The sequence below is a fragment of the Prionailurus viverrinus genome, unplaced genomic scaffold (genome assembly GCF_022837055.1).
Source record: "Prionailurus viverrinus isolate Anna unplaced genomic scaffold, UM_Priviv_1.0 scaffold_38, whole genome shotgun sequence".
Lineage (NCBI taxonomy): Eukaryota > Metazoa > Chordata > Mammalia > Carnivora > Felidae > Prionailurus > Prionailurus viverrinus.
This window is the reverse complement of record NW_025927606.1, coordinates 368,458-395,459: the sequence shown is the minus strand read 5'-3', so window position 1 is coordinate 395,459 and position 27,002 is coordinate 368,458. Positions and strand designations below refer to the sequence as shown.

General features: G+C 59.9%; 1 protein-coding gene across 1 annotated transcript in view; it reads right to left on the bottom strand.

The window, feature by feature from the left end:
* CRISPLD2 (cysteine rich secretory protein LCCL domain containing 2) overlaps positions 1 to 21,875 on the bottom strand; it is a 60,524-nt gene extending 38,649 nt beyond the window's left edge. Inside the window, exons 1-3 of the mRNA XM_047846175.1 lie at positions 21,732 to 21,875; positions 7,050 to 7,364; positions 1,776 to 1,894 (exon numbers count right to left, since the gene is read on the bottom strand). Of these exons, the coding sequence (XP_047702131.1) occupies positions 1,776 to 1,894; positions 7,050 to 7,289 (359 nt within the window). The 5' untranslated portion in view covers positions 7,290 to 7,364; positions 21,732 to 21,875. The remainder of the gene's footprint in view (positions 1 to 1,775; positions 1,895 to 7,049; positions 7,365 to 21,731) is intronic.
* Between the last annotated feature and the right edge of the window lie 5,127 nt (positions 21,876 to 27,002).

Genomic DNA, 27,002 nt, shown 5'->3' with positions numbered 1-27,002 from the left:
AGGAATTCAAGACACAGGAACCGGCAGGCAGAGCTCTGCCGTCACGTGGGCAGACCCTTTGGGGAACTTCCTATTTAGGGTTTTATCACCCGAGCCCTCCCTTGCCCCCAGGGGGAGGGGACGCCTGTCCCCACCCGGTCATCACCCTTGCCGGCCACTGCTCCGTCCGCTGGGTTGGCATCATTTTCTCCTTACGGGGAGAGAAAATAAACTGGATGTAAATCCCCAGTCACTGTCACCAGCAAGTCTAAACAAAGCGGGTTCGATAAAGAGGAAAGACCAGAGGGGTCTGGCCGTGTCCACGAGCGCCGCGGTGAGCGGACAGTTGGAGGTCTTGGAACCCTGTCAGAACCCACAGTGAATGGTGGCGGTCAGCGACGGGGCCGGGGCAACGGCCTCTCTCCCGAGGGCCCGCGTAGGAAAAGACGCTCGCGGCCACACAGCCACAGAGCGAAGGGACACTCTGGCCCGCCCGTTTCCCCGGAGCGCCATGGCCGGGCTGCCGCGGGGTCCCGGAGAACGGGGGGCTCTTTGGGAAGGCAGGTGGGCACGACGCACCCAGGAGGGGCGAGACCTCTGCGCCCTCTGCACTGTCACACCTCCCAGGGGGTCTGATGCAGCTACGGCGGAGGCTAGGTCCCAGGATGGAGCGGCTCACTTTGGGCCTGTCCGCTGGGCGGCCCGAAGGCAGCCTTTGCGACGACAGCCGGGACGGCTACGGAAGAGAAAACCTGCCTGACGTCGTCTGAGGAGGGAGGAAAAAGGCTGAAAAGCTGTCCTGGCCACCGCCTCGACTGTGTAAAAATATGCCCCCCACAGCCAGATGCTATGCCAGAGTCAAGTGCGGGCGGCTGAGCCGGGGCCGTGGGATGAAGGGCTTCCTCCCTGTCGACGTTGTCTTTTCGTGCGACCGGAGGACGGATTTTATCAAAAGCAGAATTCACCCAAGGACAAAAAAAAAAAAGTGTGAATTTGCTTCCGTGAAGTCACGTGTCTGGGCCCCTCGTGACACCTGCTCCGAATCTGTCCCAGGAGAGCGCGTGGCCTAAGGGAAGGGTACTGCTCGTGGCCACGCTGAACGCGAGAGCCGGGAACCATCTGGGCTCCAAGTCAGGCCAACCCCGACCTGTCCTTCGAGGGGACGCTTCAAGTCCAGTCCAACTTGTCAACGGTAGAGGCAAAGCCCAAGGGGACCCTGAGCCCCTGGCTGGCTCTGGGTCCGGGCCTGGAGGACTTGGGGACACAGCACATCGTCCGGCTGGGCAGCGGGTCTGCGCTGGCCCAGAAGACACGCTCCCCGCCCCCCCACCCCCGCCCCGTCCTCTAAGGAAACCAGCCGTCAGCCGGGCAGGGGCTCGGCCGTGCGCTCAGCTGGCCCCGGGGAGGCCAGGGGGCGACATGTACCAGACCACTGTCAAGAGGCTCCTCCAGGCAAGGGGGCCTTGGCCGTGAGAGCCAGCCTGCCCCGGACGAGGAGGGGAGGAGGAGGGCGGCCGCTCGCGAGGCGGAGCCTGGCTGGCCCTGGAGAATGAGCAGGACTCAGACATCCGAGGGGGGAGAAGACCCTCTGGCCCGTCCCTGCAAGCAACGTCCCCGTGTTCCCAGCTCACCCAGCCGGCTCCCTCAGGAATCCTTTCAAGGACACGGAACGGAAGAGCCCGGCTCCAGAAAGCCCGAGCCCGGCGATCGGCGTCTGGACCGACGAGCAGGCTGGACGTGACAATGGACCGTGGCGGCCAGTTCACAAGTGAGGGCGGGACCGCGGCGGCTCTTACCTGCCCCAGTGGACGGCCAGGTTCTGCCCAAGGGACACCAGCAGACCGGTGGGCCCGTGCTCCCAGATGCACTCGTGAGCCCACGCCGCGGCCGACCTCTCCAGCTCCTCGTCCCAGGTCTGCAGGGGGAGGGGGCACGGGGGAGGCCAGAGTCAGGCACAGGTGTCAGGACCGAGCCTGCGGCGACACCCCCACTTGGGCCCCAGGTGGAGCCGCGAGCCAGGGCTCAGCCCCTTGGACACCGCGTTCTGTGCACACGTCGGATGGGTTCCTGAGCCGGCAAGGGGAGAGCAGCAGGTCAGCCAGGAGCCCAGAGAAGCCGGGCCTCCAGCCGTCCTCACAGCTCCCGCCCGGGCTTGGACTTGCCGGGGACGCCGGGCAAGCCCATGGCACGGCCTCCTGGCCTCTGCCAACTGCCGTTGGCCTCATCCCCGCCATCGGGCAGATACAGCGGCCTGCGGGGCAGGCAGGGGCTGTCCCCTCTCTGCAGAGCCCCAGCCCCTGGCACACAGTAGGTGATCACTGAAAGACCGTCGGCCAGAGCCCCGGGACGTGGCCGGGAACACGAGGCTGCGGGACCCCGGTACGGAACCCCCGCCAAGCTGAGCGCCTCCCCGGCCTCCCGCCCTGCCACCTCTTTCCAGCCTCAGTGACACAGAGTCCCGAACAGCCAGGGGCATTCAGACGTCAGACCCCTCTGTTGCCGACAGCGCCCTGCCTTTAGTGCCCACCGAGCGCTGTGCCGCTTCTGCCTGGGGTCCTTCTCCAACGCCCAGGCACGGCCCGAAGGGGGACGGGAGCTGACATCGCAGAGGCCACCCGCAGTCAACAGGGGACGGGCCTGCCTTCGGGCGGATGTACCATGATGAGGCACCACCTTCTTCCCGCCTTCTGGATTTACGGGTCACCCCCTCCCAAATACACTACGGAACCAACGTGGTGACTCGTTCTCCAAGCAGTGGACCACCCAATGCTCCGGGAGGGAACAGACACCATGCGCCGGGTGGGGGGGACACAGTGGGGACGGGTGGCAGCTCGCCCCGAGACCTCTCTGGAAGCGGCCAGCCGGCTAAGGTCCTTCCCGGAGCCCAGGGAGGCAGGGCGGAGCCTGTGCAGGCGCGGACCCCGCCCTGAGGGGTTTCTCAGAAGCTTCTCAGAAGCTCACTGTTTATTCTGAGCAGCGTGACCCCTGTGTGCCTTTGGTCCGGGGCCATAACATCTTCTACAACTCAGGGGGGAGGTGCGCGGGGAGGGCGAGGTCATGCCTGGCAGATCTCGGGGGTCAAAGGCGTCTGAAATTCTGGCTGGAGACAGGCAGACTCCACACGTGGTCTGCACCAGGCCGCGGCCAAACGGGGAGCCAGCCCTCCCCGCCCCTGCATCCGAGGCCTCCTCCCGGGGCCTGCCCTTCACCTCCCAACCGCCCCTCGGCTCCGGCCGTGCCCGGCACGTAGTAGGGCCTCAGAACGATGCTTCCCAAACAGAGGGGCGCAGGGCTGGCAGTCAAGGCCGTGACTGTGTGCGACACCCTCTACTGCTCAGTGCCCCCCCGCCACGGCGGTGTCGCAGGCCACGACTCTCGCCCCGGCATGACGCACGCGTGCCTGGGTGAATGCAGGCAGGGCGGGCCCGGCCCCCCGCTCACTCCAGCCCTCACGGGTCCCCTCCAGTCCCCACCTTGCCCCTCACCCCCCGCTCAGCCTGTGCTTTCCCAGCTGAAGATGAGCCCCGCCGACCAGTCCACGTCTCGCGGAAGGAAGGACACAGGTGAACACTCTTTACCCCCCAAAGGGGTGACTGGCGGAAGAAAGACAGAAAGAACAGGGCCGTGAGGGCACCGGGGAGAGTGTTCGTGTTGCGTGAACCTGGGTGTGGGGCCCCGCGCTGCCCCTTGCTGGCTGTGTGACCGTAGACGAGTGGCTTCACCTCTCTGGGCCTCTGTTTCCCCATCTCGTAGGGGGGCTGCTGGTGCCTGCTGGAACAGGATTTGGGGGGAGGCTGAACGAGCAGGCATCCAGCCCCCAGGTGAGGTGCGAGGCGGCTCTCAGTAAACACTACAGGAGCATTAAGGAAATTCACTTTCTCAAGTACCTACCCTGCCCCCGCCCGGGGCAGTGCACTTGCCAAGGAACAGTATCACCCCCATTTTCTAATTTCATTGTCACCAGTAGCCCTTGGGGTAGGTTTGATTTTCCCATTGCTGCAGACAAAAAAAAAAAAACACAACAAAAAACCTTGACGCTAAGAGAGGTTAGGTAACTTGCCTAAGGTCACACAGCAGGAAGTTACAACTTTACCAACCCAGCTTTAACTGGCGTTCAAGGTTGGGGATGGGGGGGGGGGGATTGATAATAGCAATGATATGTTAACACATATTTAGTCCTCATGCATCATCTCATTGACTCTTCTCAACCACCCTAGGAAAAGGGGACTTTTACGTCCCCGTAGTGCAGGCCAGGAAACGTTAACACAGAGAGGCTAACTAATCTGCCTAAAGTCACACAGCTACCAAGCCAGGAAGGCTGGCTCCGGAGCCTGTCCACTTATAAAACCTCAAAAGAGGGTGCCTTAACTCTTTGGAGATTGAAAATCCACCTTCCGGGGCACCTGGTTGGCTCAGTCAGTTAAGCATCAGACTCTGGATCTCGGCTCAGGTCAAGATCTCACAGTCCGTGAGCCCCGCGTCAGGCTCTGTGCTGACAGCATGGAGCCTGCTTGGGATTTTCTCTCCTCTCCCCATCCCATCTCTGCCCCTCCCCCCACCCCTCTCTCTCTCTCTCTCTCTCTCTCTCTCAAAATAAATAAATAAACTTAAAAACAAAACCACCTTTCAATGCTGAGGCTATTTCAAGGGACCGCAGCTCAAAGCCCCGACAGGCAGGGCTGAGCCAAAAGCTAGATTTTCAAGACATTTTCTCGAATTATTGCCACTTGCTTGTCTGGAAGCAGGATGCACAGAGGGGCAGCACCGGGGAGAGACTGGGACTCGTGCCTCCTTCCCTGCCTCGTGGCCCTGCTCAGAGGTGGCCCCGACCACACCCGTGAAGGCTCAGCTTCCCTGAAAGGCCGTGTAGACCCAAGGACCCAAATCCCAGCTCCAACCCTGAAGTCATGCGAGTAAACAAACACGAAAACACGCAGGCCCGTTCCAGGCTGCACTGGGACCCTCCCTGCTGCGTAGCTAAGCCCTGCTCACTTGCGCTGAATCTCCCACAAGGCCCCTGGGCAAGCACGGGGCAGTGACGTAAAGACCAGCATAAACCTAGCCTATTCCCAAAAGGAGGCAGGAAGCAGACGGGATCCCGGGGGTTTGGGGCTCAGTCAAGCTTCAGGCCAAGGAAAATTCTCTGCTCCCTGGCGGGCACCACACAGGGCCTTAGTGGGGGGAGGGGCACGGGAGGAAGACTGACCTATCCAGAGAGGTAGAGAGTGTCCCTTCCCCACAGGGACCAAGGCCAAACCACCAGGTCCTGGGAAGGATGGGGGAAGAGTCCACACCCAAAGCCACAAAGAAATCCGCTCTAATTCTCGAGGGCTTTAACCCTAAAAAGGTCTGCATCAGCTGTCTCATACATCAGCATTTTGAAAGGGTGCCCACTCTTCCTCCTAAGATTAGCACAAACCCCGGGGCGCCCGGGCGGCTCAGTAGTTCAAGTGGCCGACCGTTGGCTTTGGCTCAGCTCGCGATCTCAGTTTGTGAGTTCGAGCCCTGTGTCGGCCTCTGTGCCGACGGCGTGGAGTCTGCTTGGGATTCTCTCTCTCCCTCTTTCTCTCTGCCCCTCCCTGGCTCACTGCCTCTCTCTCAAAACAAAACAAAGATTAGCACAACCCCTTCCGAGTAAATGCCCGGGTGGTTTTCTTGAGGGAAGAAAGAAATGGTTTCCTAACAAACTCCCAGAGGACAGCAGTGCTCGAGGGTGCTCTGCCCACACGGCTAGCCTTTCACGTGCCCTCTAGCCGAGGATGGGCCACCTCGGGAGGACACAGACGGTGACGATGAGGGGTCTGCAGGCACGCGGGATGACCCCTGACCACGAGGGCCTCCTACATCACGGCACAAAGCACCATGAAAAGGGACGGTGAAGTCCAGGGGAGGGAGACGAGCCGGGTACCGAGCGACGGTTGCTTACGACGGGATAAGGCATGAGGTGGGGACCAGACTCCTGGGGGACGGAGGGCCTGCAGCATCTTCGGGGGACCCCGCATGGCCTCTCAGGACAGAGGAGCTCCTGATCAGAGGCCCCGAGTGCCAGGCCTGAGCATGTGGGCTCCACCCTGGGCACACAGGGGCCTGGAGGCTTCTGGGCAGGAGACAAACCTCGTGAATGTCAGGAAGGTAAAAGGAAGCAGGGTTCAGGACGGGCCAGCGGGGGCCACATGGGAGGTGAAAAGCCCCAGGGCTGGTTGAGGTGTCGGGGGACAGGCACAGAGGATGGAAAATGCTGGAGAGGCCGTGGATGCCGGCAGGGGCCGTGCGGGTGCCAGGGTTTAAACGGAGTGCGGAGGGGTGGCTTTGAGCCTGGGTCCCGCAGTCCGTTCTGCCACGACCGGCTCTGACCTGCGGCCTCAGTTTCCTACTCTATAAAATGGGAGAACAGCAGCGGCTACTTGATGGGGCTGGGGCGACCGGAAGCGGTGCTGGCAGGAAGGGAGAGGTGGGCGGGGAGGCAGGGCTGGGGGCACGAACTTGGGAGAGCCGGCTAACCTTCTACTCCTCCGTGTCGGATTTCCCCAGGGTCACGGGGGACCCTCCGCTGGCCCCCGTCTGCCAGCCCCCTCACCAACAGACACCCCATCTCTCACGGACTCGGCCCCCGCTGCTGCTCCGACAGAGCAGGGTGGCCCGAGACCGGCCGGGGACCAAGCTGCGGCGTGACAACAGTGACCAGGGCCCCAGGGGTGAGCACCTGTGCCCCGCACTTTACATGACGTCATCACACCGTCCCAGAGCCATGAGAGGAGGGACTCTCGAAGTGGAGGCCGAGGCTCCCACTGGCTGGGGACACATCACGGCCACACGCAAGGAGGCAGTGGGGCTGGGACTGGGCTCACCAAAGCCCAGCCCTTAGACGGCCTCGAGGACGGGCCAGCGGAGAGCCACGGGCGGGACCCGGGCCGGGCTGCTTCACGGGAACTCACGAGCGCTGTCTGGGTGTGAAGGACGGAGGCAGGGGGGGGCGCTCTCTCGCCAGGAGACCCCGAGCCTGCCCCCGCCCCGCCCTCGGGACAAGAGCAGGTGCAGCCCAGGCCCCCCCGCGGGAGCGCGGCACTCACCATGTACTCCATGTTGGAGGCCGGGGGGTGCACCTGGCCCCGCAGCTTGTTGTGAAGCATGAGGATCTCCTCCTTGTCCGACCTGGGAATGGCCCTCCGGACCCGGGAGTGGGGCTCGTCCTGCTGGTATTTACTGAGCAGCTCCTCCAAGTGAGTGACGTTGGGCAGGAAGAAGCCCTGGGCGCCGCAGACCAGCAGCAGCAGCCCCAAGGGCACGACGCCGTTCAGGACGCAGCTCATGGCGCCGGGCAGGCAGCGGGGACCGGGGCGACGAGGCGGGCTGGGCTCCCGAGGCGGTGCTGGGGCGCGAGAGCTCTGAAGGGAAGCGGAGGGCAACAGGGACATCAGTCAGTATGAGACCAGCGACGGCGCGGGCTCGCACGGGGCAGAGAGCAGGACAGCCATCGCTCGCCCCGCCCTGCAGACGTGAAAACCGAGGCTCACGGAGGCTCAATAACCAAGGATCCCCGCCCCCCCACAGACCGTGATCCTCGTCCTGGCTTGTCGTCCGGTCCGAGGGGACAAGGCAGGGCTGGAGGGTGTGTGTTTGCTCACCGGGCAGTCGGTCAGTGACTGGGACCTTTACTGGGCATCTATCTCTGCGCCAGACCCCGGGACGCAAAGATGGAGAGGACACTGTGCGTCGCCTCAGGGAGCTCCCACTCGGGCTGGGGACAGAGGCGAGGAAACCCACAGTCGCCCCCGGCGGGGCGGACAGCGTGAGGGACGCCGAGCCGCCCCGGACCCCGAAAGGCTCCGCCCTTGCTTCAAGCCTCCTCTGGTCTCCCCCAACATGAGCAGTAACCAGTTCTCACCCATCGGGTTGGCTGGGTCTGCCAGGGGCACGACACAGGGGGCAGGGAGGGACGGGAGGCACAGCCTGGAACCCGGGAGCCATGGGAACGGGGCAGTTCCCACTCTGACCCTGGAAACTCTCCAGGGTCCTGACCGAGCCTTGCTGCAGACAAAAATAGCCACCATCCGGCAGGGAGGCCCAGCTCTCTCTGGATCTTTCCCTCCCAGGGAGTTCCCTCTGGGGCGGAGCCCCAGAGACCGGACGGCACGTCAGTCCAGTAACGCAGACCCCCGGGCTCCCGACCTCTCTCCCGGGTTAGTGGCGTCACCATATATGAACATTTCCCAGCTGCAGAAGGCCGGCTGACAGAGATGCCAAGACGCTGACCCTGGAGACTGCCATCGGAGACGGAGTGAGAGCAGAGACTGACGTCACAGAGTGCCCACCGGGCGTCACGACCGCACCGGGTCTGTGCGCCCCGGCAGCTCGAGGGCCAGGGCACCCCCGCAGGCGCGAGGCCTGAATTGCTCGTATGAATCAACCGTGACTCGCCCGAAGCCCCGGGTAGGGTCAAATCACCTGGGGGCCCCACTCAAATGACTCCCACACGGGGACAGGTAAACACACCGTGGGGCACTGGGCCCCAGGATCACACAGCAGGGCAAAAGGAACAACCCATGGCCGTGGGAGCGTCAGCATAAACAAATCCCAAATACGACGTCGGGTTAGATAAGTAAGTTGTAGCAGGGAGCCTGGGTGGCTCAGTCAGTGGAGCGTCCGACTTTGGCTCAGGTCAGGATCTCACGGTTCATGATCTCAACCCCTGCATCAGGCTCTGCGCTGACAGCTCGCAGCCTGGAGCCCGCTTCGCATTCGGTGTCTCCCTCTCTCTCTGCCCCTCCCCTGCTGACACTCTATCTCTCAAAAATAAATACACGTTAAAGAAAAAGAAAAAAAAAAAAAGAAAAAAGAATGGGGCCTCCTGTGCCCCGGGCTCATAGGCTGGTCCTTCTCTGCCTGGCCCCCATGAGAATCCGTGCCCGGGAGACGCAGACTTGCCCCAGGTTGGGCCACTCACAGCACCTCGTGGGCAGCATGCCCAGGGCACTGTTGGTTCTGAAGGTGTTTGGGCCTTGCCGGAGCTCGGGGGGCCTGGGGGTCCCCACTGGGGAGGGGCAAGGCCTGGGTCCTGATGCTCCAGCAAAGCCTGTGCTGCAGGGGAACCACAGGGACGGCAGGGCTGTGGCGCTGTCCCCAGACCCACAGGCTGAGGCCCCCAGCACCTCAGAGTGTGGCTGTGCTTGGAGGCAGGGCTTTAAAGAGGTCGTGAAGTTAAGACGAGGTCACTAGGCGGACCCTGACCCCATCTGACTGCTGTCATCATAGGAGAAGGAATGAGGAAGCAGACAGCCACGGAGAGAGGCCCCGGGAGAAACCCACCCGGCCCACACTGGGGCCTCGGACCCCGAGCCTCCAGAACGCGAGAACTGTTGTTGGAGCCGCTGGCCGGTGAGGCCTGGTCACGGCCACTGTGGCAACCTCACACGTGTGCACCAGGCAATAAATGGATGAAGGGGACTGCGTTCCTGATTTCCCGCCGGCCGCTGCACGGAAGGAGGCAAGGAGGGCACGGAAATCAGGAGGCCGAGCCCCACTTCCCGGGGCCCGTGCGCGGCATCCGGCCTCCGCGGCCCCGACAGCTCAAATCACAACTGAGTCTCCCACCCACAATCAAAAAATTAAACCGGTTTTTCAAACGAGACACATGCGCTGTCCAAGGCTGCTTGCAGCTTCCCAGTGACAGGCACGCTCCCCGACCGACCCAGGAGGCTGACGCTGAGGAGACCTACCTCTCGACGACTCGTCTTACCCACCCGATGAGCCAGGGGTTTGGGCTCTACTGCGCCCATTTCACAGGGGAGGAGACTGAGGCCTCTGCGGTTTCAGGAAGTACCCAAAGTCATACAACAGGGGAGCAGACACCGTGGGCTTGGGACACAGCCCTTCCCTTGCGCTGCCCTGCCTCCCCGAGGGTGGGCTTCCTGGAGGAGTTTCCGGCCCCACCCTGCCAGAGACAGGCCCCACGACAGCCCAGCCTCAACTTACAACCCTCTTTCCACTGGCCTCTGGGTCTGACGGTGGTTCCTGGCCATGAGAAGGTGCCCATGTGTCACCCCCCAGGGGACTAAAACCTTTACATCACGGTGACCCTTCACCAAAATGCACCTCCATCACCAGCTCTCGTGGCCAGCCAACCTCCATCTGCCAATGTGCCCTTGATGGCCCCGTGCCAAGCTGACCTCCGACCCCCTGGCACGGACAGATGCTCTCTGATGCGGACCCCTGATTCTCCTGGGGTTGCTAAGGGCAAACCTTGTTTCTAGAAAAGTTCTGCTCCATTCTGTCATCCCTGGCCTGTTCCCACGGCTTGAGCCACGCGTTGGGGACGGCTGCCCAGCCCAGCAGAAGCACCCTCCGGAAGCCACGGCTCTCCCTGGCCGCAGTCGCAGAACCAAGCCCATGAGGGTATGAGTCCGGATGTCAGGCCAGCGGGGAGGCGGGGAGGGAGACGGACGGCAAGACCCCAGCCTGGCAGAGGGAAGTCGCGGGGATCAAATTCCCACAACACTGCCCGGAGCTCTTAAATGCATCTGGAGTCCGTCAGGGAGGTGGCTGTTTCCCACCCCCCTTTACAGAAAGTAAAACCGAGTCCGGGAGACCCTGCCGGGTGTCTGTGAGGCAGCCAGTTAGGGAGGGAGCCAAGCCGTGACAACCAGCTTTCTGAAAGCTTGGGGGAACTTCCTTTTTTTTCCCTTAATGTTTTTATTTATTTTTGAGAGAGACAGAGGGCGAGTGGGGGAGGAGCAGAGAGAGAGGGGGAGACACAGAATCCGAAGCGGGCTCCAGGCTCAGAGCTGTCAGCCCAGAACCCCACTTGGGGCTCGAACTCGCGAACCGCGAGGTCATGACCGGAGCTGAAGTCAGAAGCTTAACGGACTGAGCCACTCAGGCCCAACACACGGCTGCAGCCACGCTAGCGGCCCTGAAACCCACACGCCACCCTGCCAGGGCTCTGTGCACCTGTAGGGGATCAGCAGACCCTTGTGTTCCCGATCCAGCAACGGGGTGCCCTCACGGTCACCTCCCGGGCAAGGCCGCCCCCCCAAACCCGCCTCTCGGGAGCCAGTGAGAGAAAGAGGGCTTGCTCCGGATTCCGTGCGTCACCCTCGGGGGCTGCCTCCACCGTGTTTGGGAAAGCCTGCCAGGAAGATGAATCTCCGCGCTGGGCTTGTCAGCAGTCAGCCGCGAGAGGCGCCAAGCTCTTCCCTCCTGCACATGCTGTTCCCACAGCTCATCCCCAGGCCCCGACCTGCCCCTCCACCGCCCCGCCTGGCCCAGGCCAGGCACATTCACGTCTGCTCTTTCGGTAAAGACTCAGCTCCGGGGTCACTGCTGAATCACACACCCCGGGACCCGTCAGGCTCATTTGCCGCTGAACCGCCGACATCAGACAGGTCGGTGCTCCATAAATATTTGTGGAGTGAATGTGTGGGTCTCCTCCTCCCGAAGAGATCAGAAGAACCGTATAAGGCCTCCGTGTGGCGCTGGCTTCTCGGTCGTCCCCCGCAGCCCGGGCATGTAGCTTCTCGGGGCCCCAGAGGCCACGTCCACAGGGCAGAGGGGAACGACGGGGCTTGTCTGACACCGGCAAGTCAGCGGTGAGCAAGCCGGACAGGTCTGCGGACGTGCTGACGCGCCAGGAGGCTTCCAGAAGGCGGCGGCCTCTCACCTGAGTGCTCGCTGAGGAGCATGGCTTCACCGCCCTGGCCTGGTTGGGGCCGTGGGATGAGCCGTGTGCTGAGCAACGAACGAGACAACGAACCTGAGCGCCTCGTACGCGTTCCCTATTATCATGACGACGATGATGCTCAATGTGCCACAGAGCATCGCTTGGGGAAGTTTCTAGAAGGATGGGATCATTAATGGGGAATGGAGTACTGTTCTCTCTTCGTGACTTCACTGCACTATTTCAAAGCCCCGCCTCTGCCTTGACGCGCGAAACCTGATTTTGGAAAATTGCATTACGTGTGTGATGCTTGTGGGGATCAAAAACCCTCCCCCGAGTTTGAAACACACTTTACTCAGTATGTGCCTTGAGCCGTGGCCACTTTCTCCCGGCTTTCTGGGTAAGCAGGTTCCAAGCCATCACGAGCCAGGTCCGGAGCCTGGCTGGCTCAGTCGGTAGAGCACGCGACCCTTGATCCTGGGGTCATGAGTTCGGGCCCCAGGCTGGGTGTGGAGCCTACTTCAAACTTTTAAAAATTAAAATGAACCTGGTCTGGGCATTAATGTTGACTATCTGGCTGGGAACTGCCTGTACATAGGTACACGGTCATTCCGATTGACAATGACCCAGTCACGTTGCCCGGACTGCCACGAAGCTCCACCCCCTTCCAGGGCCCAGCCTTCGCTGAGTTAAGAAGCCCTAGACCTCATCACCCCGTGTGGTCGTGTGGTGCCTGATCGTACCATTTGCCTCTCCAGCTGGACCGTAGGTTTCTTGAGGGCTGGAACCAGCGTGTGTGGATAAATGTCTAACAACCGACACTCAAAAAAAAAAAAAAAAACTTCAGGGGCGTCTGGGGGCTCCGTCGGTGGAGCGTCCGACTTCGGCTCAGGTCACGATCTCGCGGTTTGTGGGTTCAAGCCCCGCGTCGGGCTCTGTGCTGACGGCTCGGAGCCTGGATCCCGCTTCGAATTCTGTGTCTCCCTCCCTCTCTGCCCCTCCCCCATTCATGCTCTGTCCCTCCCCCCCTTCTCAAAAATAAACATCAAAAAATGTTTTCTTAGAATTCACCCTGATAAGTACTGTTTGCCAGTTCCCTTGGTATAAACATTCCCACTGTGGCCAATTTCAAGCAGCCCGTGTGAGGTCACTGGACATGGGATTTCTGGAAAGTCTCAAGCTAGCACAGCAGCACGTGGTCTTTCCATCAAAGAGACGGGACAGATACTAAGAACCTCACGGGCAGAGATAACAGGGAAGTTCTGAGTTTTTATTAGCCTCATTTTCAACAGGACTCATTTAACTGTAAGTTTATGTAATTTGATGTTTGACGATGGCTGTGTTTCAATGGCTCACGACCTTTCTGGAAATTTAACAAAACGTCACAAGCCGGTTCCAGCACGATGCCGGCTGGCACTGAGCCTTGTTCCCCCTCATGCCCCAGCGGGTGTTAAGTGTCCCACAAACAGTTATCCCAAGTACCGCAGCCAACAGCCGGGGGGCGCGCACGGGGCGGCGCAGGGTGGCGGGTCCCCCGCTCCCCGTACTCTGCAAGCCGATGGGATCACCGCGGTCGTCGGCCCCGTCTGATGTGCGAGGGGCCAGAGGCTCCCACACGAGCCACTTGCTCCGCAGTCAACACAGAACGCCCGTCGCGCCCTGGTCTCTGGCCCACCCTGGCCGTCGGGGCGGCTCTCCCGCCCGGCAGGGCACCTCTAGCCTCCGGCCCGTGCCAGCCGGACTCACTCAGTGACATACCGGCCCAACGGGACAGCAGCTAACCCGACAGGCCCAAGGGGGCCCCAGGCTCTGCTCTTTCTCAGAAGCACAAAGAACTCAAAATGTGACTAAGGCCAAGGGCAGATCCCAGTCATACCCACAAACCACCCAAAATTCTAGGAATGGAGTGGTGGCTGGGAGTGGGGAGGAGGGATGCCCCAGCGTGTCTGGGGCAAATCCCAGCCAGAACAGGCCAGAACCTCCAGGGAAGAGCGTCTGGGTGAGCACCAGATACCCCGGGCCGTGGAGGGAGGAAAGCGGGGTGGGGGGGGGGGTCTCGTCCTCTGCAGGATCCAGTCAGTGTTTCTTAAACTCTTTTCCACAGGATCAGGGCTGGACACAGCGGGAGCAGGCCTGTGCCCTCCCCTGCAGCCGCCCTGCCCCCAGCCCTGGGGTGTCCACAACCCAGGGGCCGACAAGATCCTACAAGAAACCCCATTCAATCTTTTTAACGCTATGCCGAGAACACACAAAATCCTGGGCAAAGAGAGAACTCATTTTGCAAAAAAAGAAACTAAAAATCAGGAGTGTTCAACGTCAACCAAGAGCCATTTTAAAGCGAGTAGACACGCGGTCCGTGAGTTCGAGCCCCGCGTCGGGCTCTGGGCTGACGGCTCGGAGCCTGGAGCCTGTTTCCGATTCTGTGTCTCCCTCTCTCTCTGCCCCTCCCCCGTTCGTGCTCTGTCTCTCTCTGTCCCCCCAAAAATAAATAAACGTTAAAAAAAAAATTAAAAAAAAAAAGCGAGTAGACAATAAAATGCTATATTCTCCAAATCCCCCGTCCATGACTCCTGGGGCCCCTCGTCTGCTTTCCTGTACACACGCGAACGTTTAGCAAAGCCTCAGATAAACGGCAGGGAACCTCCGGCCCCCAAGGACAAGCAGGCAAGGACCGCCCGAGGGCAGTGTGGAAAAGTGTGGACGTGGGGTGAGACCCGGGTTCGAACGGTGACTCCCCCCTGCAGAGCCCCGTGCTGCCCAAAAGGTCCCTCAACCTCTGAGTCTCGATTCCTCAGGGGGACAATGAGGCCCTGAATTTCTCCCAGGGAGAGAGGATAGAGGGTAAGAAAAGAAGAATAGTGGCTCCAGGGGTATCTACCGACCGTGTCTTTCCTTTCTCCTCCCGGGTGAATTCAGGCATCTCAGATCATTTCTGCTGCAGGCCACGGGGCACCTGCCCAGCCTCCTGCCCGACACGCACGATTCAGTGCTGTCGGGTGACATCTCTGAGGGCGAGTCACAGCCCCCGGCTCTGGACCAAGCTCAAAGACACCGGGCACGAGAATCTTACAGCACCAGGCTGTGGAATCTCCACACTGCCCTGCGGATGAAAGTCCCCGGGCAGGCCCTCAGGTGGCCACAGAGTCCTTGGGACAGTCGAGGAGCACAAGGCAGTCTGCCCTCGAGAACCGGAGGACACATCACGACAGACAGATAAGAAAGGCGTGAGGATGCGGCTTGGAGAATGGGGATGGTAACGTTCGGCACAGGAGGGGACGGGGCCACTCTGGCTGGGGTGGACGGCAAGGTCCCTCTGAACGCTCAAGGCAAGGGAACGCCACACAGCAGGGACCACAGGGACAAAGCCTCAGGGACGGTCACCGTCTCGGCATGACCGAGGACAGGCACAAAGCCCGCGGAGCTGGGGGGAAACGGGGGTCGCGGAGCGGTGCTGTTTACGTCAAGTTCAAAACCAGGCAAGACCAACCTAAGGCATCAGAGGTCCGGAAACGGTGGCCCCTGGGGGCGGGGCCATGGGAGGGGCCTGGGGCTGGTCAGGCTCTGCCCTGGGGCGGGCCGCCAGCCCAAGCACTCTGGGAAAAGTCCCCCCCACCCAGCACAGCCCACGAAGGGGTGTGCATTCCTCTCTGCCTTGTGAAACTTTAAGGAAACTTTTTTTTTTTTTTTTTTTAAGTTTGAAATCGCTCTGGCTTCTGTTTGAAGAATGGATCAAGGGAGGCCTGAGCGGCAGCTGCCCCCGGGGCAGGGCGGGGTGGGGGGGGGGTGGGGGGGAGGTCGCAGGGCAGGGGCCGCTCCAGGGCCTGGCCTCTGACAGCCCTTCAGAGAGGAGCCCGGATGAAACCCGGCGGCCGGCTGGGGCCTCCCACTTGGACCAGACACAGACTCTCGCAGACAGGGCGCAGTTCATCCCAAGTCTGAGAGGGCACTTTGTCCAGCGACGCCAAAGCTGAAAATACCTTTGGTGCCAGTGACGCCCGAGCCTTGAAGGTTCCCGGGAATAAACAGGGTTTTCAGCGGCCAGGCGCTTCCCCCCAGGAGAACAGACGGGCTGTGTCGGAGCCGGTCTGGGGGCGGGAAGGGCAGCGGCTGATACACACACATGCAGACACGTTTTCGGTGCCGTCCAGGGAACGGCTCATTGTTTCAGAGGGGGCGTGTGGGGCTCACACACAGCCGTGCTTCCAAAGCTCCGGGGCACACAGGGCCCCACATGTGCCCTGAAGGAAGGTGCCAGAATCCCCAGGACACTCGCTCCGGCCCCAGAGCAATAAGTGCCACCAAGCCGAGCCTTCTTCCGGAAGAAAAGCTAGGAGTCTGCCGAGAACTTGCCAAGAGGGCCTCTGGACCCTGCAGGGAGGTGGCCGCACTGGCCCCCAAGGGCTCTTCCTCCCGTCTGGCCGTGTGAGCTCCCTCCGCTCGCACCGGGCCCCGAAACAGAACCTTCCACGCGGCTCCACACCACCCACCCCCGCTAGCCGGCCATCCCCACCCGGCCTCTGTGCTGGCGCCCCAGAGCCAGGCTTCACCCGCTTTCTAGGGAGGGAGGTCCCGCGTTCAGGCCTGCACCAGAGAGCACCGGTAAGACACGGATTGCTGGCCCCACGCCCCCCCCAGCCGCTGACGCAGGAAGCCCGGGGTGGGGCCTGAGAATCTGCATTTCTAACAAGTTCCCAGGGACGGCTGCTCCCCCGCCTTGGAGGGGGACCCCACTTTGACAGCCGCTGCCCCAGACTGTAACGGTCTCAAATCCCGTGCCCTACCTCAAACTAATTCAGCATTCCCCAAACTCCAATCCTCGGCAGACTCCGTTCCCCAGCTCTGCCCCACCTTCCCACCGGCTACCCGCGCTGGGCCGTATTTTGTATTTTTCCTCGAGATGGCCCGCATGGAGGGTTCGCAGAAATGTACCAGTAAAAAGGAATTTTCGGTCGCCACCATCTACAAAGAACACGATCAATTCTGCCTTGACTGGAGGGGAGGAGTAAAACGTAACGTGTGGAAATCAGAACAAAATAAGGTCCTCCCAGCTGGGCATGAACGCCAGCCCCAAGCGTTGATGCCCGGGGTGCTCTGTGTTTGCCGTAAAGGGGAGCAGGGTGCTGGGCAGACGTTAGGGGCAGACAGCATCACCCACATTCGCCCTGGCTGCAAAGGACAGCTCCTGGATGGGGGGCCTTGGCTGCTGGGTCTGTGCACAGGCTGAGTCACCTCGGGGACCAGTAGGGACGGCACCCCCCACTTTGGGGAACACTGTCCATTTCACAGTCATCTGCTCCGAACTGCACGCCCTGCAGCCTGTAGCAGGAAGTTCAAACTCAGTACAGCTCAGGCCGCCTGGCAGGGAGACACCGGGCCACCCGGCCTGATGCTTAGATTCTCAAGCCACACCAGACTTCTCACCATTTTCCCTAGGTGCCTGGCCCTTCCCCATCCCCAGGCCTTTGCACAGACACACGGTCCCTCTGCCGGGGGCGCTGTCACTTTTCCCTGTGTCTGTTCCAGAAGGATCTCTCAGGCTCTGATCAAGTCAGTCCCAGCAGATGCCAGCAAGGTCCCAATCCCAGAGAGATCAGAGAAGGCTCTTTCCAGTCCAGGAGAACTTGAGAGCAGGCTCAATGCTTCCAGGACCACCTGACTACAAACAGAACGGAAAGGTCTAGGAGCACCTGGGGGGCTCAGTCGGTAGAGCGTCCGACTTGGGCTCAGGTCACGATCTCACAGCTCGTGAGTTCCAGCCCCGCATCGGGCTCTGTGCTGACAGCTCAGAGCCTGGAGCCTGCTTCCGATTCTGTGTCTCCCTCTCTCTCTGCCCCTAACCCACTCGCCTTCTGTCTCTGTCTCTCTCAAAAATAAATAAACATTAAAAAAAAAAAAAAGAACTGGAAAGTTCTGTTCTTTTTTCCTTCTGGGATACCGCCTTTCTGCACTCACAACGGGACGCGGTCCAGAAATCTGGATTGAAAATGTGGGATTTCATCATTTATAATATTTTTTAAGTGATGGTCCAGAGGTTGCATGATGCGCTTTAGGAATTTCTTTTTCCTCCGGATCCCGTGGTTTTGTTTAAGCTGACACAGCACCCGAGACAATCAGAGAAGAGAAATCTCCTTGGGGCTGAACCACAAGAAACCGTCTGTCCTTGCAGCCTTGACAAGGGGTGTCTGTCCACAAACACCCACAGCTGCACAGGCTGGGGCACAGAGTCTCAGACAGGATTCTCTGCCAGGTGCTGCTGTGACCCCGGGTGGAATGTCAACACGTCCCCTCAAACACCCAGACGCCAGATTCCCCCGTGTCCACCGTGGAGGGCGCTGATCTATTCTGGAACGAGACGACCTATGTCGATGCTTCTTCAAGAAGGAAGCCAAGAAGGGAGAATGGGTAAATGAAACGTGGTCCATCCACACAGTGGAATATTACTCAGCCACTGAAAGGAATGGAGCCTGACACACACTACAACATGGACGAGCTTTTTATGGGGCGCCTGGGTGGCTCAGTCGGTTAAGCGTCCGACTTCAGCTCAGGTCACGGTCTCGCGGTCCCTGAGTTCGAGCCCTGCGTCAGGCTCTGGGCTGATAGCCCAGAGCCTGGAGCCTGCTTCGGATTCTGTGTCTCCCTCTCTCGCTGCCCCTCCCCAGTTCATGCTCTGTCTCTGTCTCAAAAATAAATAAACGTTAAAAAAAATTTTTTTTTAAAAAGAAAGATATTAAAAAAAAAAAAAAAGATGGATGAGCTTTGAAAGCATCACGCTAAGTGCATGAAGCCAGTCACGAAATGCCACACGTTAAATCATTCCATTTACAGAAGACGTTGAGAATAAGCAGATCCGTAGACACAGAAAGTACATTGGTGGCTGCCAGGGTCACGGGAGCAGAAAATGGAGAGTAGCTGCTAATGGTGGCTATGGGGTCGCCTTCAGGGATGATGACAACGTTCTGGAAGTGGACAGAGGTGGGGGCTGCAGAAGGTCGTGAGTGTGCTGAACGTGCTGGACTGTATACTTTAAAATGGTTAAAATGGGGGGGGGGGGCGCCTGGGTGGCTCAGTCGGTTAAGCGCCCGACTTCAGCTCAGGTCATGATCTCGCCATTCCCGAGTTCAAGCCCCGCGTCGGGCTCTGTGCTGACAGCTCGGAGCCTGGAACCTGCTTCCCATTCCGTGTCTCCCTCTCTCTCTCTGCCCCTCCCCCACTCATGCTCTGTCTCTCTCTCAAAAATAAATAAATGTTTTTTAAAAATTTTAGGGGTGCTTAGGTGGCTCGGTCGGTTAAGTGTCCGACTTCAGCTCAGGTCATGATCTCACAACTCATGGGTTTGAGCCCCGTGTCGGGCTTTTTGCTGACAGCTCAGAGCCGCGAGCCTGCTTTGGATTCTGTGTCTCCCTCTCTCTCTCTCTGCCCCTCCCCTGCTTGTGCTCTGTCTCTCTGCCTCTCAAAAAAAGAAAGAAAGAAAAACAAAAAGGTTACGGCTAGTCCTACCAACCACCACCCAGATCTGTCCTACCCTGCCTGTTCCAGAACGGAGCGTGCTCCATTTAGGACTTTATGAGAGGCTTGGAATCCCCATCCCGTGAAGGTCTGACCATCTACTCAACTCCGTTAACGGAAGATAAAATGAAATGGTGCCTGTGTTGTATTTTCCTTGCTTGACAAGCCATCAGCCCCGTTGAGTGATGCTGGGCTTGCACATCTGGGACTGATCAAAAACCTCTGACTTTACAAAAAATAAAAAATAAAAAGCTTCCTAGGTCTGGAGCGAGCAGACACACAGGCACCTCCCATACGTAGTAAATTACCCTGGTGACAGAGACAAGAAATGTTCCAGCTCCCACAGGCCGAAGAGGTCAGCGTTTGAGGGTCCTGCCTCCGGGAGACGGTTTTCAAACGCAGCCTACAAAAGGCCAGAGACCCAACGAGGGGTCTTTGAGGGAGGGACGGAGCGTGGGACTTGAGCCAAGGCCCCAGGCCCTCTGCTACCAAGTCCAGAGAGGGGGCTCTGGGAGTCGGCACGGATCTGGGTCCCAGAGCAGGGTTCTCTGCACGGTGACACCGGTGCCTGTCAGCAGAGTGGAGCCCGAGCCCTGGGTCAGGACAGCCCCTCTCCAGGCCCACCCTTAACCCGGGCAGGGATCCCGACCCCACACGGCACGAGAGGCCCTGACCAGCCGCAGCAAGCAGGCTAGCCACTGGATGAACACCTTCCTCCAGGATCTGGAGGGGGGCCCAGCCGGGGGGGGGGGGCGGGGGAGGAGGGGGGCCAGCTGTCCCCTGTCCTGGCTGCGTCATGTTGTATACACGCCTTAATCATCCGAGACTCAGTCTCCTTCTTGTAAAAAGGAAGACAGTGCCCACCTCATAAAGAAGGCAGTGAGATCATCCATGTAAAACCCTGGGCACATCTGGCTCATTCTAAGTTGCGGTACCAGCTGCTGGTATTCTTATAAATGTCATCATTGCTGTTCCACTTCTACGTCTTAAGAGACTCCGTTAAAAAAAATAAAAAATCAAAATCGACCTCTTTCTCCTCCCAGGGCGCACGTCACTGGGAACTTGGGGCTTGGGCTTAACTCTGCCGACAGTTTTCACCTGGAACCCTCTCGGATGATGCGACATCTCGGGTCAGGTCCAGAGGGAGAGTTAGTGGCTGGGCAGAGAACTGTCTTCAAGGAGGCAGGACCCAGCAGTTAAGAGCACAGTGTCTGCAACCAACCAGCCAGCCAGCCAGCCAGCCAGCCAGCCAGCCAGCCAAAGGTCCTGATGCACAACCTTTACCTCTCCGAGCCTTGGTTTACTCATCTGTGAAATGGGGACCAAGAGGCCTCCTGCCCAGGTGTGTGCCACCCATGTGGAAGCAGCCAGATCAGAGGCAGAAACAGAAAATCAGGTGCACAAAATACCAAGGGTCTCAGAAGGCCTCTCGGTCTATCTGGAGAAGAAGGCATGCCCCTCACCGCGTGCTGCTGGACCCTCGGCTCTCAACCCGGCCAATTGTGACCCTAGAAGACCCCACTGGGGCAAGGCAGGGTCACGTCATTCTGCCAGAACACGGCACCCAAGTGCTCAAGGTGGAAGTTCACAAACCCACTTTGCAGGACAAGCTAGGCATTCGCACAGGCTCCCAGGCGATTCTCTCGCCCGGAGCAGTAACTCACCTTTTGCCCAAAAGACGTCCAGTTCAAGTTACACTTCAGCCGGCGGGCACCAGCTAAGCCTTTTCTGGCTTGTCCACCAGCGGAGCCCTGGGCAAGGGAGGCTCTGACTGTCCCTCTGGGGGTCTCCCCAGGACCGCAGAGCCGAGCCCTCAGCGCTCAGGTCAGGAGCCTCGTCCCCCAGCAGGAGTGTATGCAGATGCCCACCCTGTCCAAGAGACCCCCGCATGCGTTCCCAAACCCGCAGGCACTCTGACGCGCCCCGCGCCTGGACACCTCCATCTGGAGCTTTGGAGGCAGGGAGAGCTGGGCTCCATCCAGCCCTGGCTCGAGCTGGACAAACCCACTTCCCCTCTGACCTCGGTGTCCTCATCTGAAATATGGGAAGAGAAAGGCTACCTGGCAGGTTTGTTGCAAATAAAACCGTAAAGGGGCGTGGCCCTGTAAACCGGGGCAGAACGCACAGGCGGGTGGATGACCGTGGCCATCCACGTGTGGGTCGACACATTCAAACCCATGCAGCATCCACGCCATCCATCAGCTTTCCGTTTACTGACGCCCACACTGTACACAGGAACGCAACAGATGCTAGCGAACTGCGTAAGTAAGGGAGGCAAGACTAAATACCCGGGGGGCTCCCGGAGCACGAATATGCGGTCAGACCGTCAGACCGGCTTTGAGTCCCGACTCCCTCGCCTCCTGGCTGCGAGGTCTGGGGCAAGCGTCTTGTCCTCGCTGAGCCTCAGTTTCTCCACCTGCGAAAGGCCACTCGGCCGGCCGAGCCGGGTTCCGAGCCGCAGGCAGCGCGCCCAGCACAGTGCCTGCGCAGAGTGAGCCCCAAGAGACGGCGTCTGCCCGGGGCCCTTCACCTCCTCGGAGATGGCGGGAACGGATGGCAGCTTGGAGAGGAGAGGAAGCGAAATCACACTTACCTCCGCAGGGCTCCCCAATCACCGGCGTCTCCCGTGTCGTGCAGCGGGAGCAGCGCGGACACGGCGGGCACGGTGGGCTGGTCGCAGAGGCCTCGCACCGGGAGGCAGCGGAGGGATGTAGTGGACGCAGGGCCCCCGCGCACCGCCTCTTGTAGGCTCCTCGCGCCACGCCCCCCTGGCGGCCAGCGGCACTGATAGAGCCGTGGAGCCGAGGCCCCGCCCCGGCCCCGCCCCGGCCCCGCCCGTCCCTCCCGGAGAGAGCCGCAGGCGCCGATCCGGGCGGGCGGGGTGGGGGGGCCCCCCCGGAACAGGCGACCAGAGATCTTGGCTGGAGGAGGACGGGACGCGGACGCGCGCAGTTTCTTCACTGCGACCATGAAAGTGCCGTTTCCACTGAGCGCTTACTATGCGCCCGGCGGGGCGCCAAGCATTTTCCACCAGGAGTTTGCAAACTTACCAAATCCCATCTCCCTGTGGTTCAAGTGGAAAATGGGAACAGGGAAGTGACCTCCCGGGTTTGCAGCAAATAAAACCGGGAAGGGTGTGGGCTCCGTAAACCGTGGCACAGAATACACATTTGCTGAATTTACTCCCATCCTCCACACGGTGGTAGAAAACTCCACTCATCACACACACAGACACACACACGCACACACACGGCCACAGGCACACACACGTACACAAGCACATTCCCGGCGTGCAGATAAAGAAAGGAAGGAAGCCTCAAGAGATGGTCCCGGATGGGGGCAGTTAAGCGATGGTCCAGACTGGGCACTTGACCTTCACGATCCCAGAACACGTTCACAGGAATCCAGTGGTGTGGTGGAAATGGTCCCGTTTCACAGATCAGACAGCTGAGGCCTGGAGAAGAGAGTGCCCGGAGTCCCGCTGCCGGCCAGCAGTAGGCTTGGTCTAGCTACATTATGCCCGCAGGCATTTAGCGTCCTTAACCGGTGCAGGTAACTACCTGGTCAATTTAGAGCCAGGAGAAACTGCCTTTGAAACACAAAAATCTAAGGCCCTGGCCAGCAGGTGAAGAAATCAAGGCTAGGGGACTAGAGGAGCGGGGGGACCGACTGTGTGCCGACCAGGGCAGGAAGAGCCTGTCCTCATGGTGCCCGTCCCTGCACGAAGACCGCCAGGAGTCCAGCACTCTGCACCAGCCCCCGTGCTCTGAAGCACCAGCAGGGCGGACAGGCCCCTCTGGGATCTCCCGCGTCAGGGGCACCCGGAAAGGTCAGAGCATATGGGGGTACACTGATGGAGAGCGAGTGGGGCAGGGACGAGGGAAGGCCCTTCGATGACCGGCAGGGCACGTGAGGCACAGATTCAGAAATCCACAACGCTTGCCCAGGGTTTTGGTGCAGCTCAAAAGCAAATAGTGGCACAGGCCTCCTGTTACCTTCGTTTGTTTCCTTCACTTTTCTCACTTTTGCAGCATCATGCCAGCTCAACGTTCACCTAATACTGACTAAGCAAGCACCTACTGTGTGCCAGGTTCTGTTCCAAACACCGTGGGGTACTCAGTGGTGCGCAGACAGGTCCAGAACATGTGCCCCGTTTGACAAAGGACAAACCCCAAGCAGAAGAGATGCTTCTCAGGCACCGGGCCTCCCCCGACCCCCAACAATTCTCCAAGGCTGGTGTCGCTGTCGTCAGGAAAGGCACAGAGGCCATACTGCTCCCGAGGGGAGGAACTGGGGTTTGGACTCACGTTGTCGTCCCCTCAGCTGTCACTTCTGCCATACTCTCAGTCGGATCACAGAGCTTGCCGAGGGTCAAGGAGACAGGATGTCAGTCACACACGTCTCAACAGCCGGAGATCAAAGCGTTTGCAGACGAGATACGTGACGACACACGGCCTGGCCCCGAGCAGACCCTCAACAGAAGAGAATCCATTCTTCTTAGGGGGCTAAGCTAAGTGGTCCAGTGGAATGGGCACCATATTTCCACCTCCATGGATGAGTGTCAATCCTGACCCCACCATGCACAGCTGTGCGTCTTTGCTGAACCCACTGGAACTCTCTGGGCGACAGCTGCCTCCCAGGGGACAGACTGAGCCCGTAACTCGCTGGTTGGTGCCATCGTTTGGAACCGGTCAGGCTGGGTCCCAATCCCAACGCCTCCGCTTTCAAGCTGCTGGCCTGTGCTCAGGTCCCCGTCTGCAAGATGAGGGTGATGGCGATGGCATCCTTCTCCCTGTGGGCTGCCTTTAAAACGTTACATCGTTTCAAGGTATAAATTAATTAAGGGAAAATAATTAGAACCGGATCTGGCCCGTAGCAGGAAGTAGTTAATATCGTTGCTATTAGAGCCAACCAAGTAAAACAAGAGACAGAGAATTGTGATTTTGGTGAACAGTTTTCCATCATTGTGCAATCTCAGAATCTAATTTCCACAACGTAATATGTGCATTTGAATCAGATGATGTGTCATGGGGAATGTGGGTTCCTGAGAGGCCCTGAATGGGAAAGGGCCAAGATGTACCCGAGCCCTCGTGGGAAGGGACTGGCCACTTCTCTCCTTGGAACTCCCAGCCAAGGATCCTTTTTGCTAGCCCGGCAGGAGTCAAGTCATGGAGCATTTGAGACAGAGGAACGTCTTTCTGGCTATAACGGGGCACAGCCTGAAGAGGGAGCATGTATGCAAGCCTGTCCCGAAATCCAGAAGGTCCCTCCCTCTGCCCACTTGCTCTCAGAGCCCAGGTGGGCTGCTCAGAGGGCCAGACGCACAAGTGCGGAACAGTGGGTCGCACCAGATGGTCCCGAAGGTTCCACCATTCGGAGCAAAGACCCGGTCTTTCCTTCCTATCTCGACGTGGTCGCCACAGGGCTGGTGGGTCTGGACTCACACCAACATCTTCTGCACCAGCTGTTTTCATCAGAAGCTCTTGGGCTGGACATCAAGAGCCCAGGGGACTTCCAGCTTCTGGTCTGTTCCTGCCACACCCGTTGAGCAGCTGCAGAACCGAGCCTCACTGCACCTCAACTGGCATGAAAGGCCGCTGACGATTTGAGACGAGGAGACGTGGAGGGGGTGCCATTTTGCGATGGGCATGGCTTTGAAAGAGGAACCAGAGGGTCATGAGCGACGGTGGTGACAATCGTGTGGTCCTCCGGGACCTCAGGGGGTGGTGGGTTTGCTTGGTTTGCTAACAGAGGACAAGTTGCTGTTGGCAGGCAACTCTTTGGGGGCCGTGCAGGCCCCGCCGGTGGGGAGACCTGGGGCAAGGTCCTGACGGAGTGAGGTTATAACGGAAACGCGCGCAAGTCAGCGGAGGCAGAGAAGGGGCTTCTCTGGAAGGGTGGCAGCTTGGTGTGGAACCCAAGGACGGCCAAGACCCTCAAAGAACCAGAGTCGGTCCTGGAAGGTGACGATGCTTCGTGTGCATTTCTCACAGCCCCGATTTGGGGGCCCTTCCGCCCTCCCTCTGTGGCCAGGCCTCCTCCACCTCCCGTGGACGTGACCATCACACCAGCACGGCCACACCCCCCTACTTCCATGGACGGGTCAGGCTGGGCCCAGGCACCTCTCAGTCGTGAATCCTGGAGACAGCATCTAACTGGCCCTGTTTGGGAGCGGACGTCCACCCTGGTCAATCAAGTGACACCCAGGCAACACGACCACGACGGCAGGCACCATGGGCTGGGGGGACGGGCCTGATGGCCAGACTGGTGGGGGTGGCCCCCGAGGAGTCTTCACATCCTTCCAAAAGGGGGGACCCCACTTTGTAGTTCCACGAGGCCCCCTGCTCATCCTGCTTTGACGTTAATCGTGGTCAGCCCACGCCAGCGTCCGAGACATGCCTGGGTTCCCGCCACCATCGGGGTTTCCGCGCCCTCCCTCTCCCATCTCCAGGCATCAAGGCCAGAAGAGGCCACGACCATGACTGGAAACTCTTCAGGAAACCCGGCTCTTTTGGCGAAGGCTGCCACGGTGATTGCTTTCTCCCTGGGTCACAGTCAGGCTTTTCCAGGGAGGCTTGGCCCGGAGTGTCACGCCCAGGGTGTGGTGTTTCCGGAAGATTCTAAACCTTTCTGTCAGCCTGGGAGGAAGCCAAGCCTCCGGATGCTGCTCATCTCCCGGGTCCCCCAGGGCCTGTGCTGGGCCCTTCTGTGAGCTGGGCCCCTGAGGGCAGCACCGCGCCCCCTGCTGGGGAGGGGCCCTCGCACACCTCCTCCCGGCCCCGAGCTTCCAGATGCCCCGTGGGGCCTTGAATCCAAGCTCCATCACGCCTGCCTTGACGTCTCTGTCCCCCCGTCTCCTCACCTGTAGATGGGAATACTAATAGCGCACGTACGGTGCCATGGCCTGGAATGAGCTAGTAACGGTTGAGAATCCACAGTATCAACCCTTCTATCTTCGTTCTCCAAGGTGTCCACACTCCCGTTCCTATAAACGCTGTGCCTGCCAAGCATGACCCCCCCCTCACCACCCCACCCCAGAAAACAGCCAAATAAGTAAGTCTGTGGTCAACGTTTGAAAAGCAGGGTGCGTGAGTACATCTGGTGACAGATGACCACGGATGGGGTGGGGGGGCCGGGACTGTAAGCGCCAGAATTTGTCACCGCCCGGAACGCCGCGTCTGAAACCCAGGTGTCGGCAGGACCGCATTCCCTCTGGAGCCTGAAGGCGGGGGATTCCTGCCTCCCCCGGTTTCTGTTCTGTTCGGATCTTGTCTTCTTCGAGGGACACCAGCCACATACGATTAGAGCCACGGCAACTCTGATGGCATCTCATCTTACGGCATCTGCCAAGATCCTTCTCCCAAATATGGCCACGTTCTGAGGTTCCGGGTAGACGTGAGTTTGGGAAGGACCCTCCTCCCTCGACTCTGGACTACACGACCAAGAATGTGGCAGAAGCGATGCGTGCCCCTCGCGGAAGCCCCCCACCATTGCTGTCAGGAAGCCCAAGCCGCCCTGGGGCGGGGAGGAACCAACAGCGGGCGGCAGGCCGGGACCCGCAGACGTGCCAAGTCCTAGCAGGTGCTTCGACCCGGGGACAAGCGTGAGAACGACCTCGTCCTGGGGGCAGGTATTCGGGATCACGGTCCTCAGTTCCGTAACAGGGGTCTGGCGCGCATCAGGTCTTGCTCTCAACCCAGGCAGAAGATGAAAATGTCCCTTCAGAAGAGAACTGCCCGTGTTGAGTCGTTAGAGATCGTTATGACGATGGCTCCCAGGGAACCCTGCATCCCCGTGTCCTGTCCCTTGCGTGACCCTGCCCCTTGGAGCATCAAGAGGTGGAGAGGATTTCTCTTGCGCGTGG